This window comes from Molothrus ater, chromosome 10 (genome assembly GCF_012460135.2).
Source record: "Molothrus ater isolate BHLD 08-10-18 breed brown headed cowbird chromosome 10, BPBGC_Mater_1.1, whole genome shotgun sequence".
NCBI classification, from domain to species: Eukaryota; Metazoa; Chordata; class Aves; order Passeriformes; family Icteridae; genus Molothrus; species Molothrus ater.
This window is the reverse complement of record NC_050487.2, coordinates 6284516-6298099: the sequence shown is the minus strand read 5'-3', so window position 1 is coordinate 6298099 and position 13584 is coordinate 6284516. Positions and strand designations below refer to the sequence as shown.

At 44.5% G+C, this 13584-nt stretch overlaps 1 protein-coding gene across 1 annotated transcript in view; it reads right to left on the bottom strand.

The window, feature by feature from the left end:
- Positions 1–13584, bottom strand: part of LOC118690157 (serine/threonine-protein phosphatase 2A regulatory subunit B'' subunit alpha) — a 40162-nt gene that overhangs the window by 14953 nt on the left and 11625 nt on the right. The window contains 4 exon segments of the mRNA XM_036388885.2: positions 4499–4573; positions 6280–6382; positions 8854–8957; positions 10365–10625. Of these exon segments, the coding sequence (XP_036244778.1) occupies positions 4499–4573; positions 6280–6382; positions 8854–8957; positions 10365–10625 (543 nt within the window).

Sequence of the window (13584 nt, the reverse complement as noted above, 5' to 3'; positions counted from 1 at the left end):
AGTGCCTCTGCTGAAAGTAAGCAGGAAAGGTTCTGTTTGCAATTATTTTGGGCAGGTGTTAAACTTGTTTGGCTCCTTTCCAGATCTGCCTCTGGCGAAAGTGAGCAAAAATCATGGGGGAGAGGCAGAGAACTCTGAGAAGCCAAAGCCAAACAGCTCCCAGTGTGAGACTGAGCTCACTCCCAAGCTCCTCAAAACAGCCAACAGCCCTTCCGAGTCTGCTCCCTCCCTGTCAGCTGTCAAGCAACATCACAGGGTGGGAAACACAAATGTGTGACCAAGCACATGCAAGAATAAACCCAACAGGGTAAACAACAACAAATAAATATCACTGGCATGAGAAAGGAGGAATAGAATTAATTTGACTGAAATCTTGTTGACCGAACCTACTACAAACCTTTGATGTCTCTAACATCTAAGCAAATTACCCCAGAATTTTGGTAACCTTCAGTGCACACTACTCCAACACAAAAATTAACTTTACACAACAATGTGGACATTACAGGGATCAATCCAGCTAGCAGATTAAATGGGATGGATTTCTCTTTTAGCCAGAACTAGTTTCAAGTGGGCAACCACTACTGAAGGGCCACCTTTGGACTCAGTCAAGTGCTGGTTCTTAGTCCAGAACAGATCCAGAACCAAGTATGAGATTGCTCCCAGCAGTCTGCTTTGGGGTACACAGTGAGACAGCAGCTGATGATGGCACACACAACTCTGAGAGCAACAAGAATGATGTGAGGATTCAAATGTACCCTGAAGAGACAGAATTGATCAATTCAACTTAGCTGAGCATGACACCTTTTGGTAACACTGCAGGCTCTTCATCCCTCCAGGCCCTAGAAGTGGATATCCTTTTAAAGTTGGGTGCCATTTTAATTAAAAACAGACCAAAAACCAGATCTAGCCTAACTGTAGCAATCACTGAGCAATGTTCTGTGGCCTGTGTAGCACAAGATGTCAGACTAGGTAATCACAATGATCCTTTCTGGTCTTAAGCACAATGTTTGTTTCTTCTTTCATGCCTCTGGTAGCCACTGCCATTCTGGTCTCCATTTCTGGACTTTATTTGGCTTTTGCTTCCAGCCTGCACAAGAGCTCAGAGACTGGAGTGGTGTCACCTCTCACATCACCCATTATCACACCTGACAACTTTGTAGCAACTCTTAAAAATACAGGGTGTTCACACCATTCCAAGGACTCAAAAATAGCAATCCCAAGAATCAGAAACAGGACCCCATACCAGTAATCCTTCTTTTCCTCTGCCTGCAGGGTAGTAAAAGACAACAAAATATCCCCATTTGTGACACATAAGAAACTGTTTGTCTACCAGACCACATTGATAAAGATATCCCATCTGCTCCCTCCTCACCCATCTGTAAAAAAAAGCCATTCAGAGGCAAAATGGGATCTCTTTTCATGTCTCTTACCATGTCCAGTCACTCAGTGAAAGCTTTATTATTCAAATAATGGCCCAGTTTCCATGGACAGTACATAGTACATATCTCGCTATAAAATCTCAGTATTTATCCTTTTCTTTTCCAGGTTGTAAACATCAAGCTGTCAAAAAAAGCATTTGGAAAACGTCCTAGATCATGACCCAGCCTGAGCTGATGTGCAGCATGAAAGTCACACTTGTCCCTTAGGCCATAACTGGCTTCATTTTTCTTAGTTCAATACACAACCATAGACCAATAGAACATCTTGAGCTGGAAGAGGGCACAAGGATCATGGAGTCAAATTCTTAATTAGCCCTTGGAAAGAGGAGACTCTTTCTACTGCCCCATTATCCTCATGCAATTAATTGACCTACAGGCCCAAACCATTCACAGATGAGTTCCAGACTTTTCCCCAGTCTTCCCACACAAGAACAAAAACAATTGTGGACAAAACAGGAACCTTTATTAATCCCTGTGGCCATTGTCCTCTTACACATTTGTATTGAGGCTACTGTATAAGCTGAAGCACTTTTCCACAAGCTTTAATCTTTAAACTGTTTTTAGCACACAGCTAAAAACAAGGGCAGCATGCACTGCTAACTCTGAGCCTGGTTTGAACATTCAGGTGGAAGTCACACTAAAGCTTTACAACAAATGCCACAGGATATTCTGTGATGTTCTGCACCATCTTCACCAGCTTCAGGAGTTGTCTCTGTTGAAACAAACACAACTGCTTTAGTAACACAGTGGCCAATAAAACAGATATGAGACAGATGAAATTCCAGTCTGTTGTGTCCAAAAGGCCCCTTTAAAAGGTTCTGAGGTGGCAGTAAGAACTGAAATGTGCATTGACATCTTACCCATCCTAGACTGTGAGGTCACTCTCCAGGAGATCTCAGCCAAGTGATGCTGTACCCAGCAATGAACACAAAGCCATGTGTCCTTATGGCCCTGCTCTGTAACACAAACATGAACTGTGACTCTTGTGTGGCAGCAAATACAGCACTCTGTCTCTGTAAGGAGGTACAAGGCACTCTACCTTGAAGCAATAAAAATGATCCAAGTGGTCTCAAAATCCAAGGACAAAGCTGTTTCCTTCATTGCCTCCTGGTGGAAATTCTGGATTTTGTAGCATTAAAGAGGAATGTGCCAAACTGTCTGTGAAAGGAGAGGTGAGCAATAGGAACTCCTGCTACCAGAGAGCAGAGCCACTGCTGCAGAGCCCTGAGTGCTGCCCCTCCAGATGGGCACAGCCTGCCCAGCAGCCTCCTGCCTCCCCAGGGGCTGGCCCTGCTCCAGCCCAGGGAGATTCTGCTGTCAGCACAGACCCCCAGAGCAGCACTGTCCTGACAGCTGAAGGGGACACACACTCTGCCAGCTGTGCTGCTCCACAGCCCTCTCCTCAGCTCCAGGCACCACCATTCCCTGTGCCTTTGGAGCAAGCCTGGAATCCACCTGTGTCCCAGCACTGCCAGAAGGATGCCCAAAGGCTCTGACTGCAGCAGGAAAGCACAGCACACATACAGGCAGGATCAAGAAGCACCCAGGAGCTTCATGTACTTAGCAAAGTCTGGTTCTGTGACTGCTTTGGTGACACAGCACCAAACCCAGGCACCAGGGAAGTGCTGCAAAAGGAGAGAGGAAGGAAAAGGTGCTGCCTTTAGCAGCAGCCTGCACTTCAGTTAACTGGAAGTGGAAGCTCAGCTTCACACAGCTGGTCCCAGCCACATTGTGCAGTGCCCCTGGTGAGTCCAGAAAGGGCAGCAAGGGTGATCATGTGAGGGATTACCCTACAAAGACATTTGTTTCTTGCCTGAAGAATACAGGAACAGCGTGTGACTTAAGAGGAACCCATAAAGGCAGATGCAGAGAATTGCCTTTGTCAGCAGCCAGGGCAACCAACCACACATGGCACTGACCCATGGATACTGCAGTCAGAAACCAGCCCTAGGTGTGACCTTAAACCTTTCAGTCTCACCCTTCCACACACTTGAAACACCAAATACCAGGGTGCATTGTGCCACAGGCACTTCCCACACTCACCCATTCATGTGCCTCCATAATTCCCTGGCCATTCCTATACCTGTTCTGGCTTAATATTTAAGTTGTCTTGCTCCACAGGGACTAAACATATTGATTATACACTGCTGCTCACTGTCATGTTCAAGTGCATCTACAACATTTAGAATGGATTCTCATTATACATTTTCATTAGTGTGACAGTTCAGGGCTTGCCCTGAAGAAGTGTCTTTGTGCCATCTGCTCCTTACAGGAAAGGAACAAGCATGTGTGTGCCAGGAGCCTCCCAGCTGCCATGTGTGGTGCAGCCCCAGGCAGGCCCTGGCAAGCAAACAGGAGAAACTTTAAGCCCTGAGCCCTGTTGGATACAGCTCCCACCAGGTCTGTCATTATTTGAATTTGTTACTGCTGCAGAGATAAAACTTCCCAACATTTATACCTTTTATCCAGATTCACACCCAACACCAGTCAAGTTCAAGGCTTAAAAAAAAGCACAAACACACTTAGGTAAAGTACCAGTCTTAGTGCTGACTGCAGAGCTGGAACAAAGCTACTGAACAAACCCCAGCCACAAAAGCTTGGGGACAGAGAGCCTGGACAGGCATCCTGGCAAAAGAAAGGTTGGACAGCAGATCCCTGGAGGCAAATGGTGCTCTGCACTGAGGAACAGTCACGGATTCTCCAAGCCTCAGTGACAGAAACCTTCAAACAGGCAGCCTTCCATGTCTCAGCAGCCCAGCACTATTCAGGTGACTTAGTAGCTCCCAAAGACCAAAGAACTTTTTTTCCATTCATCAGGCCAAAAAAGATGTTTTTATAGATTTGCTTAAGACCAGAAAGAACCATTATTAACCTTTGGAATAACCCTTGGCACACACAAGTAGATTATTTTTCTTTTGGAAGCAGTAGTTAAAATACCTCATGGTGAGCAATATTAAAAGCACCTATATTTTTAAATAAGTGAAGGATTTGCTGGTAGGAACAGTGACAGATCCCAAAGGGAGGCAGAGGCACCTCAGGGGATCAGAGAAGCAGCCTACCGTGGTGATATACCGGGAATGGAACTCCGGAGCGTCCTTCAGGAACGTGAGGCCAGGATGAGTTTCTACCACATCCTGCAAGGTAAGAGAAAATGAAATGAAATAGATTTTCTTCTCCTTTTAATGCTTAGAAGTTATGGGTTTACAAACCAATACTTTTGCTTACTCTTGAAACTATTTGCAGCATCAACAATAAAACTGAAATCTTTTACTCTACCGAGAGAACCTTCTATTACAGTAAGAGAATGCATTTGCTGGGCAATACGCACCTGGTGGGCCAGTTTGATTTACTTAAGGACAGAAAAACAAAGGAAGAGAGTTAGTGAGTAGATGAAAACTCATTTTCATTGAACGATACAAAAATTAATTAGTTGACCATGCAACTATCTCCTCTCCAAGATTTTTGTTTTCCTCCATTCATTGAAGGCATTAACATTTGTTAGAACTAGGTGTCAGAAATAAACATGCCTTGAGAAAGTCTCCTTTGTCCAATGAAAGCTGTGTGAGCCTCAGAATGCTTACAGATATGATTAATGCTTTTCCAAAATTCACTTGGACTACTTGTGGAGATGCCTCTTTCTCAAGACCAGCTTTTTGTAAGTCAAACACTGGCTCACAATGCCAAATCTGCATGATCAAATCCATGGAGAAACTGCTCAGATCCTGTATGAATCAATGCCTGTGTAATTTCTCCATGTCTGACTCCTCTACCCTTTAAAGGTGTTCCAAGTTCTGCTGTGCCTGTTCCATGCCATGGTGCCCTCAGGGGTGTGAGATGCCCAATTTCTGGGCAGTATAACAGGATGTCTCAGATGGTGGCGTAAATCAGGGTAATTTTGCTGATCTCTGGCTGACTGACAGACAGGACTGTGCATGCCTTGGATTGCACCAGGAGCTAAAGAGCAGAGCTGCAATCCACCAGGAAAGGCAGGGTGCCCAGTGGAGAAGAGATGAAGAGCAACATGAGAAAATGTACCCATCACAGCCCCAGTTTTGTCTGAGGCAGAAACAGCCAGCACAGACACAAAATCTTTCCCCAAAGCAGCATCTCCACAGAGGTTTTACCCAGAGGGCAGCACTGTGTGAGAAATGTAGGGATGTGTGGAAAAGATCAGAAAAAGTAATGCTGATCAGAGGAGCAGATGGACATGATTTAGAGACACTATAGAGAAGCCCTATCCAGAGGCTGCATAAATGGCCACAAATAATTAAAACAACTGTTCTTTGTTAAAGTTAATGAAAGGGAAAGAAAGACATGAAATGAGGATGTGCAGATTTAGCCTGAATATGAGAGGAAAAAAAAGCAGTGACATTTGTGCACTAGCAGGTTTAGAGGCATATACAGAACAACTGGAACTGCAGAAATTTTGCCTAGATCTCCATGTGATACTGTATCTGGTAGTCTGGCTAGACAAATTTAATTATAACTGTCTTGCCAAGCAACTTTTACAGCTTTTCCAATAAGTTTTTATGTTGTACTTGACTACCAACAGCAACAAGCATTTTTCCCAATATCCACATTGGGAAATGGGGCAAATTCCAGCCTGGGTTACCAGGCACTGGTAAATATGAATCCTGAGAAAAGACCAGTCCTCAATGCCTTTAGCAGCATTTGCAGCTGGTTCGGCACTTAAGCACTTCAGAAACTAATTTCTGTTTCACTCCAAGATGAACCCCACCCAGGTGCTGCTCAAACCAAAGGTCTGCTCGTCCTTGGTAAACATTTATTGCCATGGAAACAAAGAAGGTGCCAAGTGAAGGCAGCGGAGCTGGGGCAGTACCTGCAGCAGCGGGATGAAATCCTCCTGTTGTAGGCAGTCACAGCCAGGCTTTGCCAGAAGGGAAGTGAACCTGGAGGCATCGTCGTGGCAGCTCCTCAGGATTCTGTGGGAGAGGGGAGGAGTTCTTGCCAGCCCTTCGCACCTCCCAGGAGCCCCGGGAGGGTCACCAGGGCCTTAAAGCACAATACACCTGTGCTGGGAATCACTCAAATGCTGACCTCAGACTGCCAGCACTTCCTTCAAGGTCTTTCAGCTGCACCAGGGCACTCAGCAGGGATTTTTTCCAGGTTAACACTGCTGTGGTAAAGCAGCTTTCTTATTAAACATCTGTGGAATCAGAATAAGTAACCTGACTCTTGCTAATGCTGCAGGCTCACTCCAAGTGAACAGCACCAGCCCAATGGGATGCCACTGGAGATGCTCTCCAATGTTACCCTTCACTGCACTGCAATATTTGGGGAGATTGCCAAGCTACAGGGACTGAGCATTCACCCACAAAAATCACTTCTCAGAATGAAAAAGGGCATCCCCTGTTAATTATGGTCCATCTGGAGCTGTGCACCAAAGCCACAGAGAACAGCCTAATGAAGGCATTGGTAGGACTGAGCATTTGGAGAAGGTGTAAACTCAGTCCCTTCTGGCTGACAGTGTGCATCTGACACAGCAGTTCTTGTCTCTCTCTTCTTCTCACACAAAATACTGCACTTGCCAAAGGTATCACAGTTATGTGATTAACCCCAGAGAAACTCATAAAGAGGGCAACTTCATGCCATTTACCAAACACTGGTAACAGAACACAACATTTGAATATATCAAACATTATGTTGTTCACTTAGTATTAGGGAAACTCAGAAAACTACACTGTTTTCTTCATTAACTCTGAAAATGCAAATGCACTGTAATTATTTACTGTGAGTGATTATTCACCACTTTCCTCTCCTGAAAGTGCATAAACATAGTGCTGAAGTGGCTGTAGTTCTCTAGCAGAGATCACACTAACTTGTTTCCTGCTAATTCTGGCCTCATCACTCTGGGAAAGGCAGACTTTACAAAAAAAGGGTTCCTTTAAATAAGCAAAAAAAGATTTAGCAATCCTTTTGGCTGCACATTCCTATCATGGTAACTGTCAATTAACAGATATATTCTAAATCAGCTGCAAAGAGAGTTGCTAATGTTTTAGCTTAAAAAATCTGGCACATAAGATGAATCCCAAAGCCCTGTTTTAGCCACAAACAAAAAGATCTGACATTCAGAAGTGTTTTATATTGAGAAATTCCTATAGACTTGACAACCAGTGAGCATGTGGCATCTTGAGAAGTCAGTCATATACTAAGGAAATCGGAAATAGGCTTCAGCAACTAAAGATACCTTGTTTAAAGTTACACCTGTGCTCACATGGCTGCAGTCAAACTTTACCAGAAATCCTACATTCCTTCTGTTTTTCAGCTTTCCAGCAAAGATTTTGTAACTTTTGTAACTCAGAGAGGAAGAGGAGGGGATAAAAAATAGTATCTTTCTAAAAGAGCAATTAAGTGAGAAAAGCATACAAAGCTTGACTCGGAAATGGGGTAGTTAAAAGGATACAGAAGAGGGACATGACCACAGTCTGCAAATATCTGAAGGATGTGAAAATCAGAGAAGTGAAAATGTGGTATCATACATTAGGGATTAATTAGAAGTAATTGGAGGAACCTAAGGAAGGAAAATATATTGTCTGTGTCATAACAAACTTAGAGAACACAGTCACCCCTTACATTTTTGTAACTTTGCCAGGATAACTAGAAGCTGTTTTGACAACATCATCAGAGGAAATACTTTGGGAATTCAGGGTTAAAGGCTACATCAAGAATCTGAAGAGCAACCATTAAGTAAAAAATTAGAACTCTCTCAGGAGAGAAGATGGAGACGCTGTTCAGGTGTTTCACAAAGTACACTAAAGCCTGAATTGCCCTGGAGGGAAAAAGATTAGGCAAGAGAACAAGTCTGCTCCATGTCAGAGCTGACTCCAAGCATAATGCATCCACCCAGAGCTCTCCAATTCCACAGTGTGGACTGTCAAACTCCACAGATTAATTCAATAGCTTGCTTGGGAAGGTAGTAACTATTAAAGCTCCCAGAGTACCCAGTTATATGATCATGCTTATTTCCACATTCCTCTTTCTGTCCTGTAACACTATCACATACCTCCTCCCCCAGTTCCCAAATGGCACTTGCTTAGTGCACCAGTCTAGAGCAATAAGGCTGGGCACAAATATACCCCAAATCCACAACTACCAGCTACCTCAGAATAGCTGACATTTCTGGGGAGCTTGTAAATATATTTTATACACCAACTAACTCAAAACATCTTACTATCTATACAATTACTTCCAAGGTTGTGGATATCACATGAAAACAAGTGTTCAGAGGCTTTGGGGGGGAAAACATCTCAAGCTGATGGATACTTTTAAGCCACTTAAAGAAGAGAAATTATTTGAAAACTCTGGTGGAAAAGAAGAAAAAAAAAAAAGAAAAATATTTGTATGGCAGGCTGATGTCTTCTCCTAGAAAGAGTTTTGCATTTGCTATACTCACTTTCTCCACATGGACACAAAGGAGTGCACAGAGACATGTCCTGTCCTTTCTCCTCCAGATGCATAGAACAGAGGTGCTTTCCAGTAGAGTGGGCAGCCACATATCTGCAAGGAAAAACCAGGGCAAGGAGGAATACAAGAGCAGTCCCAAGAGGAACCTGCTCATTTACACACCAGATTCACCACTGAGACTTGACACAAGGGAAATAAAGTGGCAATGGCTTTCTGACTCACCTGTGTGCCATTTACTGCCTGCCAAGGTTGAGAATTCACACATAACTTTCTACTTTGTCATGTGCCCTTTCAAGTGGCTGAGAAACACTCCTCTCAGGAAAAGGATCTGGACTACTCAAGCTCTGAACTGTTTAGCACAGTTCCTGGGGGTGGAATGGAGAGACAGGCACCTCCTTCCAGAAGGACACTCACAGCAGCTACATCCCCCACCCACCCTAAAACAGGAGGGCCCATTCTCCTATGGGATAACCTGTCACAGGCAGCAAGGGAACCTCAAGTCTGATTAAAGACAATTAATGAGTAAATGCCTAAAGGTGAAGTAAATCCCACCCTGCAATTTTCAGTGCAGTGCCTTCCACCCAGCACAGTCCATTATTTCCAACACTGCAAGATCTCAGCAGGGGAACACAAAAATCGAAGCACACATGGGAAGGATTGAATCCAGCCAAAGGACTCTCTGACCAGCACTCCTGAACCAGCCCCTGCAGAAGCTGCTGGCTCTCAATGGCAGTCCATGAAAGCTTGGAGAGAGCATCATTGCTCTGTTTATAGTGCCAGAGACTCATTCAGGGCAAGCTGATCATCCAGGATGTGTCTGATAAATGCTGGTTTTAGATCAGCAGCACTGTGAACTGCAGCTGAGGGAGAGGGAAAGAGAAGGGACCATCTTGTGTGCTCCCACACAAGTGCTGTGTGCTGTCCCCTGAAGGCAGAACTCATCACCAGCTGTGCCACTGAATGTGCACAGCTCAGGGGCTGGGGGCTCACTAGACATTTCCCCCTTACATGTCCAGGAGCTGGAAGCTGGAAGCTGCTTCCTCACACAACACTGCAATTGCACCTACAGCTCATGCTAGCTGAGCAGAACAGCTACAAAAAGCCACAAAACAGGCAGCTGATGCTACCTGAAACCACAGAGGCAGACAAGTTTCTGCCTCTGAGTTTCTCAATCTTCTGGGCAGAAATATGAAGGAATGGAGAAACAAAAATGCAATTTGTATTTGCTAAGAAATCTTAGAGAACTGCTTCATAAATCAAAGCCAGAAGAAACACATATCTGATGTGACAATCAGCAAACTGAGCTCATTTTTGTTTACTATTATCTACATCTAAACAAAAAACTTCAGATCAAAAGGAAACTGGCTCTTTTTCTCCCTACAACAGCTGTGAGATAGATTGAAACTAAAACAAAGTATCTCTCCCAAAATTAAAAACCTAAAGAATAGATTCACAGAATCATTAAGGTTGAAAAAGACCATCAAGACCATCAGTGGTTACCTTAGCAATTTTCCCCATTTCACAGATGTTTGCTTTCCCATCTTCAAACTCTGCAAAGGCCTCTTCAATCCTGGCAATGATTTCCTCATGGTTAGTGCAGACACTGGGGAGTCCTTTAGGGAAGTAGAAACGTGGAATGTTTATGGGCACAGGGGTACTGCTGCTGGCTTTATTCACAGGCAGAGGAGTGCAAGTGCTAACCACAGGCTGCAGGGGAGCTGGGGATGAAGTTCCTGCCTTCTTCTCTTGTTTACTTTGAACCTGAAAATACAATAAATAACAAACACATTTTAACATCACGGTACACAGAGCAGGAAAAACAGTTTGTGCTTCCAGTGATTAGGAGAAGATTAAACCCCACCAACAATTAAATTATGGCCTGGGGATAAAAATACATCTTAAATAGGCAATGACAATTTTTTGCATTATTAACCAGTGTGAATTTAGGATGTCACACCTATTTTATGCTATTTCTGAGCATTTTACATATGTAGATGTGGCTCATGATTTCCTATTGAGTCATTCTGCAATTCAGTGATACCACAAAGGACAATGCTATTTCCTCTCATGCTGGACTTGGTCTTGTCATTCTGCCCCATGAACAACAAAGTATCTGCTCTTCAGTATTTCCCCTCTGAAGCAGAGCACCCACCCACACAAGCAGCTTGCCTAAAGTATGACCAAGGCTACATTCAAACAAGGACATTTTCTATCCATTGGGAGCATAATTAGCTATGCCAAAGTACTGCTTCAGAGATAAATCACAAAAATATTTTCAAGACTTCCTTCCCAACTTCAGCAAGCCTTTTATTTTGTGCCCAACTTAAACAGTCCCAGACCTGATTTTGTGAAAGGTACAAAGCACTGGTAAATCAATTTTTCCATCAGGAATTAGGAGCAGCCAGCAGAGTGTCATTAGGCATTCACATGATGTCTTTTCCTCACTCCTCTCCTATCTGTAACAAGCATATGGCTGATATGGTGATCCCCACTGCATCCCCTCCCCAGTGAATCTCCAGTTCTAGCTCTACATCACAGGCAGCATTTGTATTTAGGAACACAATAAGACCCTAAACCGGGGAATTTTTCAGACATGGGAGGGAACATTTTTTAAACTTTGACAAGTAACTACAGTATAAGCTGCAAAATCAGCAGCTGGAATGTGGAAGGATGAGGAATTCCCTGCTCCCCCAGGGAGACACTCCTTCTTGGGAAAAGGCAACAGGCTTTCCCACTGCACAATGGCTCCAATACAAGAGTTTTATTAATACAACAACATATGTGATAAGGCGCAGAAGGCAACAGTCAAGTAAATACAGCTGTGACTTTCAGTTTGTTTATTCTAACTGTTTCAAAACAAAATGGTTTCAGGATAAAGCAGCCAAGTCTGAGTCCACTAAATGCAGAAGAATGTATATGATGAACTGGCTTTACTTCATTAATTTCTTTAAACTTGGAGCTTTTTTCTTAACATATACTGAATCTCCCAACTAGCCACAGATTTGCTTGCAATGAGGTAAAGAAGTGAGAATTGTAAAGGCTTCTTTAAGCACTACTTCTACCTGCAGCTTATAATACTTTATAACCCATTCATCAGAGACCCATGGAAGAAGAGACAAGGATTTGCCTCCTCTTCACTCCTCTTCTCCATGGCTCTTTCTTTAAATGGGAGACCTCTTTCTTCTCCCAAATGCTGTTCCATTTCAGGAGCAGGAACACTGGCACACATATCCCACCAGCCCAAACAGTCCCTAACTGCTCTGTATAGAACACATTAACCTGGAGCTTGGGGTTCTTCAATTGTCCTCTTCTCTGTCTTGCTACACAGAAAAGCTGGAGATCATTTTCAGCCTTCAATATTTCTATCAATACCAGCCTGATCACTGATACCTGTTCTCCTTCCTGTTCTCCTCAGACATTGCACATCTTTGTGTCTGCTCCTCAGTGATGCTGGAGCTCAGGGGGGGCCAGGGAGTTCCTGGAGCTCATGAGGGCTGGAGGATGGTGAGCACCAGCCCTGGTCACTCTGTCCCAGAGCAGGACAATGCAGGTGATCTGAGGTGGTGGCAGAGGTGAAGCTGGGCAGAGCTGGACACTCACTTTGGGAGCACAGTTCACTGGGTTAAATAAAGACAACTCCTCTCCCAGCTTCCTCCTGCCCTCTTCCCAGCAGAGCACCAAGAGCAAAGCCCAGACCAAGTGAATGTGTGTGGGGAGGGAGCACCAGCCCCAGTTCAGGGGTCACACAAATCCCCACGTCTGCTTCTACCATCTGTTCCCACCCTGCCCTGCCTGGGGTTCTCCAGCCAGGACCCAGCTCTGCTCAGGAGTTTTCCCTTTCTGGATCCCAGCAGAGGGGAAGTCCCTGCCGGTCTCTCACAGCACCATATTCATACAAACAATGCAAAGCTGGAACAGACATAGAGGTGCCAACTGCAGCCACTTGAGTTCTATAATAGGACTTCACATCAGTTTGCTGGAGGCCACTTCTCACAAACAGGTTTATTGCTCCCTAATCTCCTCAGGATATGCAGGCACTCCCGGCTGCCAGCACTGGGAGGAACAGAGAGAAATGACTCAAAGTTCAGAAAAAGTTCCACAAACCAAGATGTTCTTTCAAAGGACACGGACTCTTCACTGTAAGAATACATCTCTTTCCCTTATAGTACAAGGGAATGATAAAATTGTATTTTTGTTTTCTTGGAAGGTGAAGAGAAGTTCCCAAGTAGAGCACAAGAGTTCTCTGGGCCATTTCCCTCCCTTCTGCATTTCACACACATCCCAACATGGCACACAGCCCGAGCTGACCATGCTGGAACATAACTCACCCCCTCTGCCCCGGTCTCCACCTCCCAAAAACCCCAGCAACTCCTCTGCCAGGCACTCCCAGAGCCAGCAGTGCTTGGTACCAGCTCACACAGGTCAGGACCACAGAGGATCATTAATTTCCTGATCCACACCCACCACACAAGGCAGAAGGTCAGAAACCTATAGGGAAACCCAGGGAATTCTGCTGGCCTTGGAAGGAGGGAGCCAGTTTAGACTCAGGTTCCCAGCTGACCTTCCCTGTAACTGTGACTCACTCGCTCCTGCTCAGCCCAAGCCAAACTAGGAGCAAGCACTGCTCAGGGAGAGCTGCTTTTCACATCCTACCTCAGGAACAGAAATACAATTTTTGAACTCTGTCTTCTTCCTTCTCATATAAGAAATGAGCTGTTAA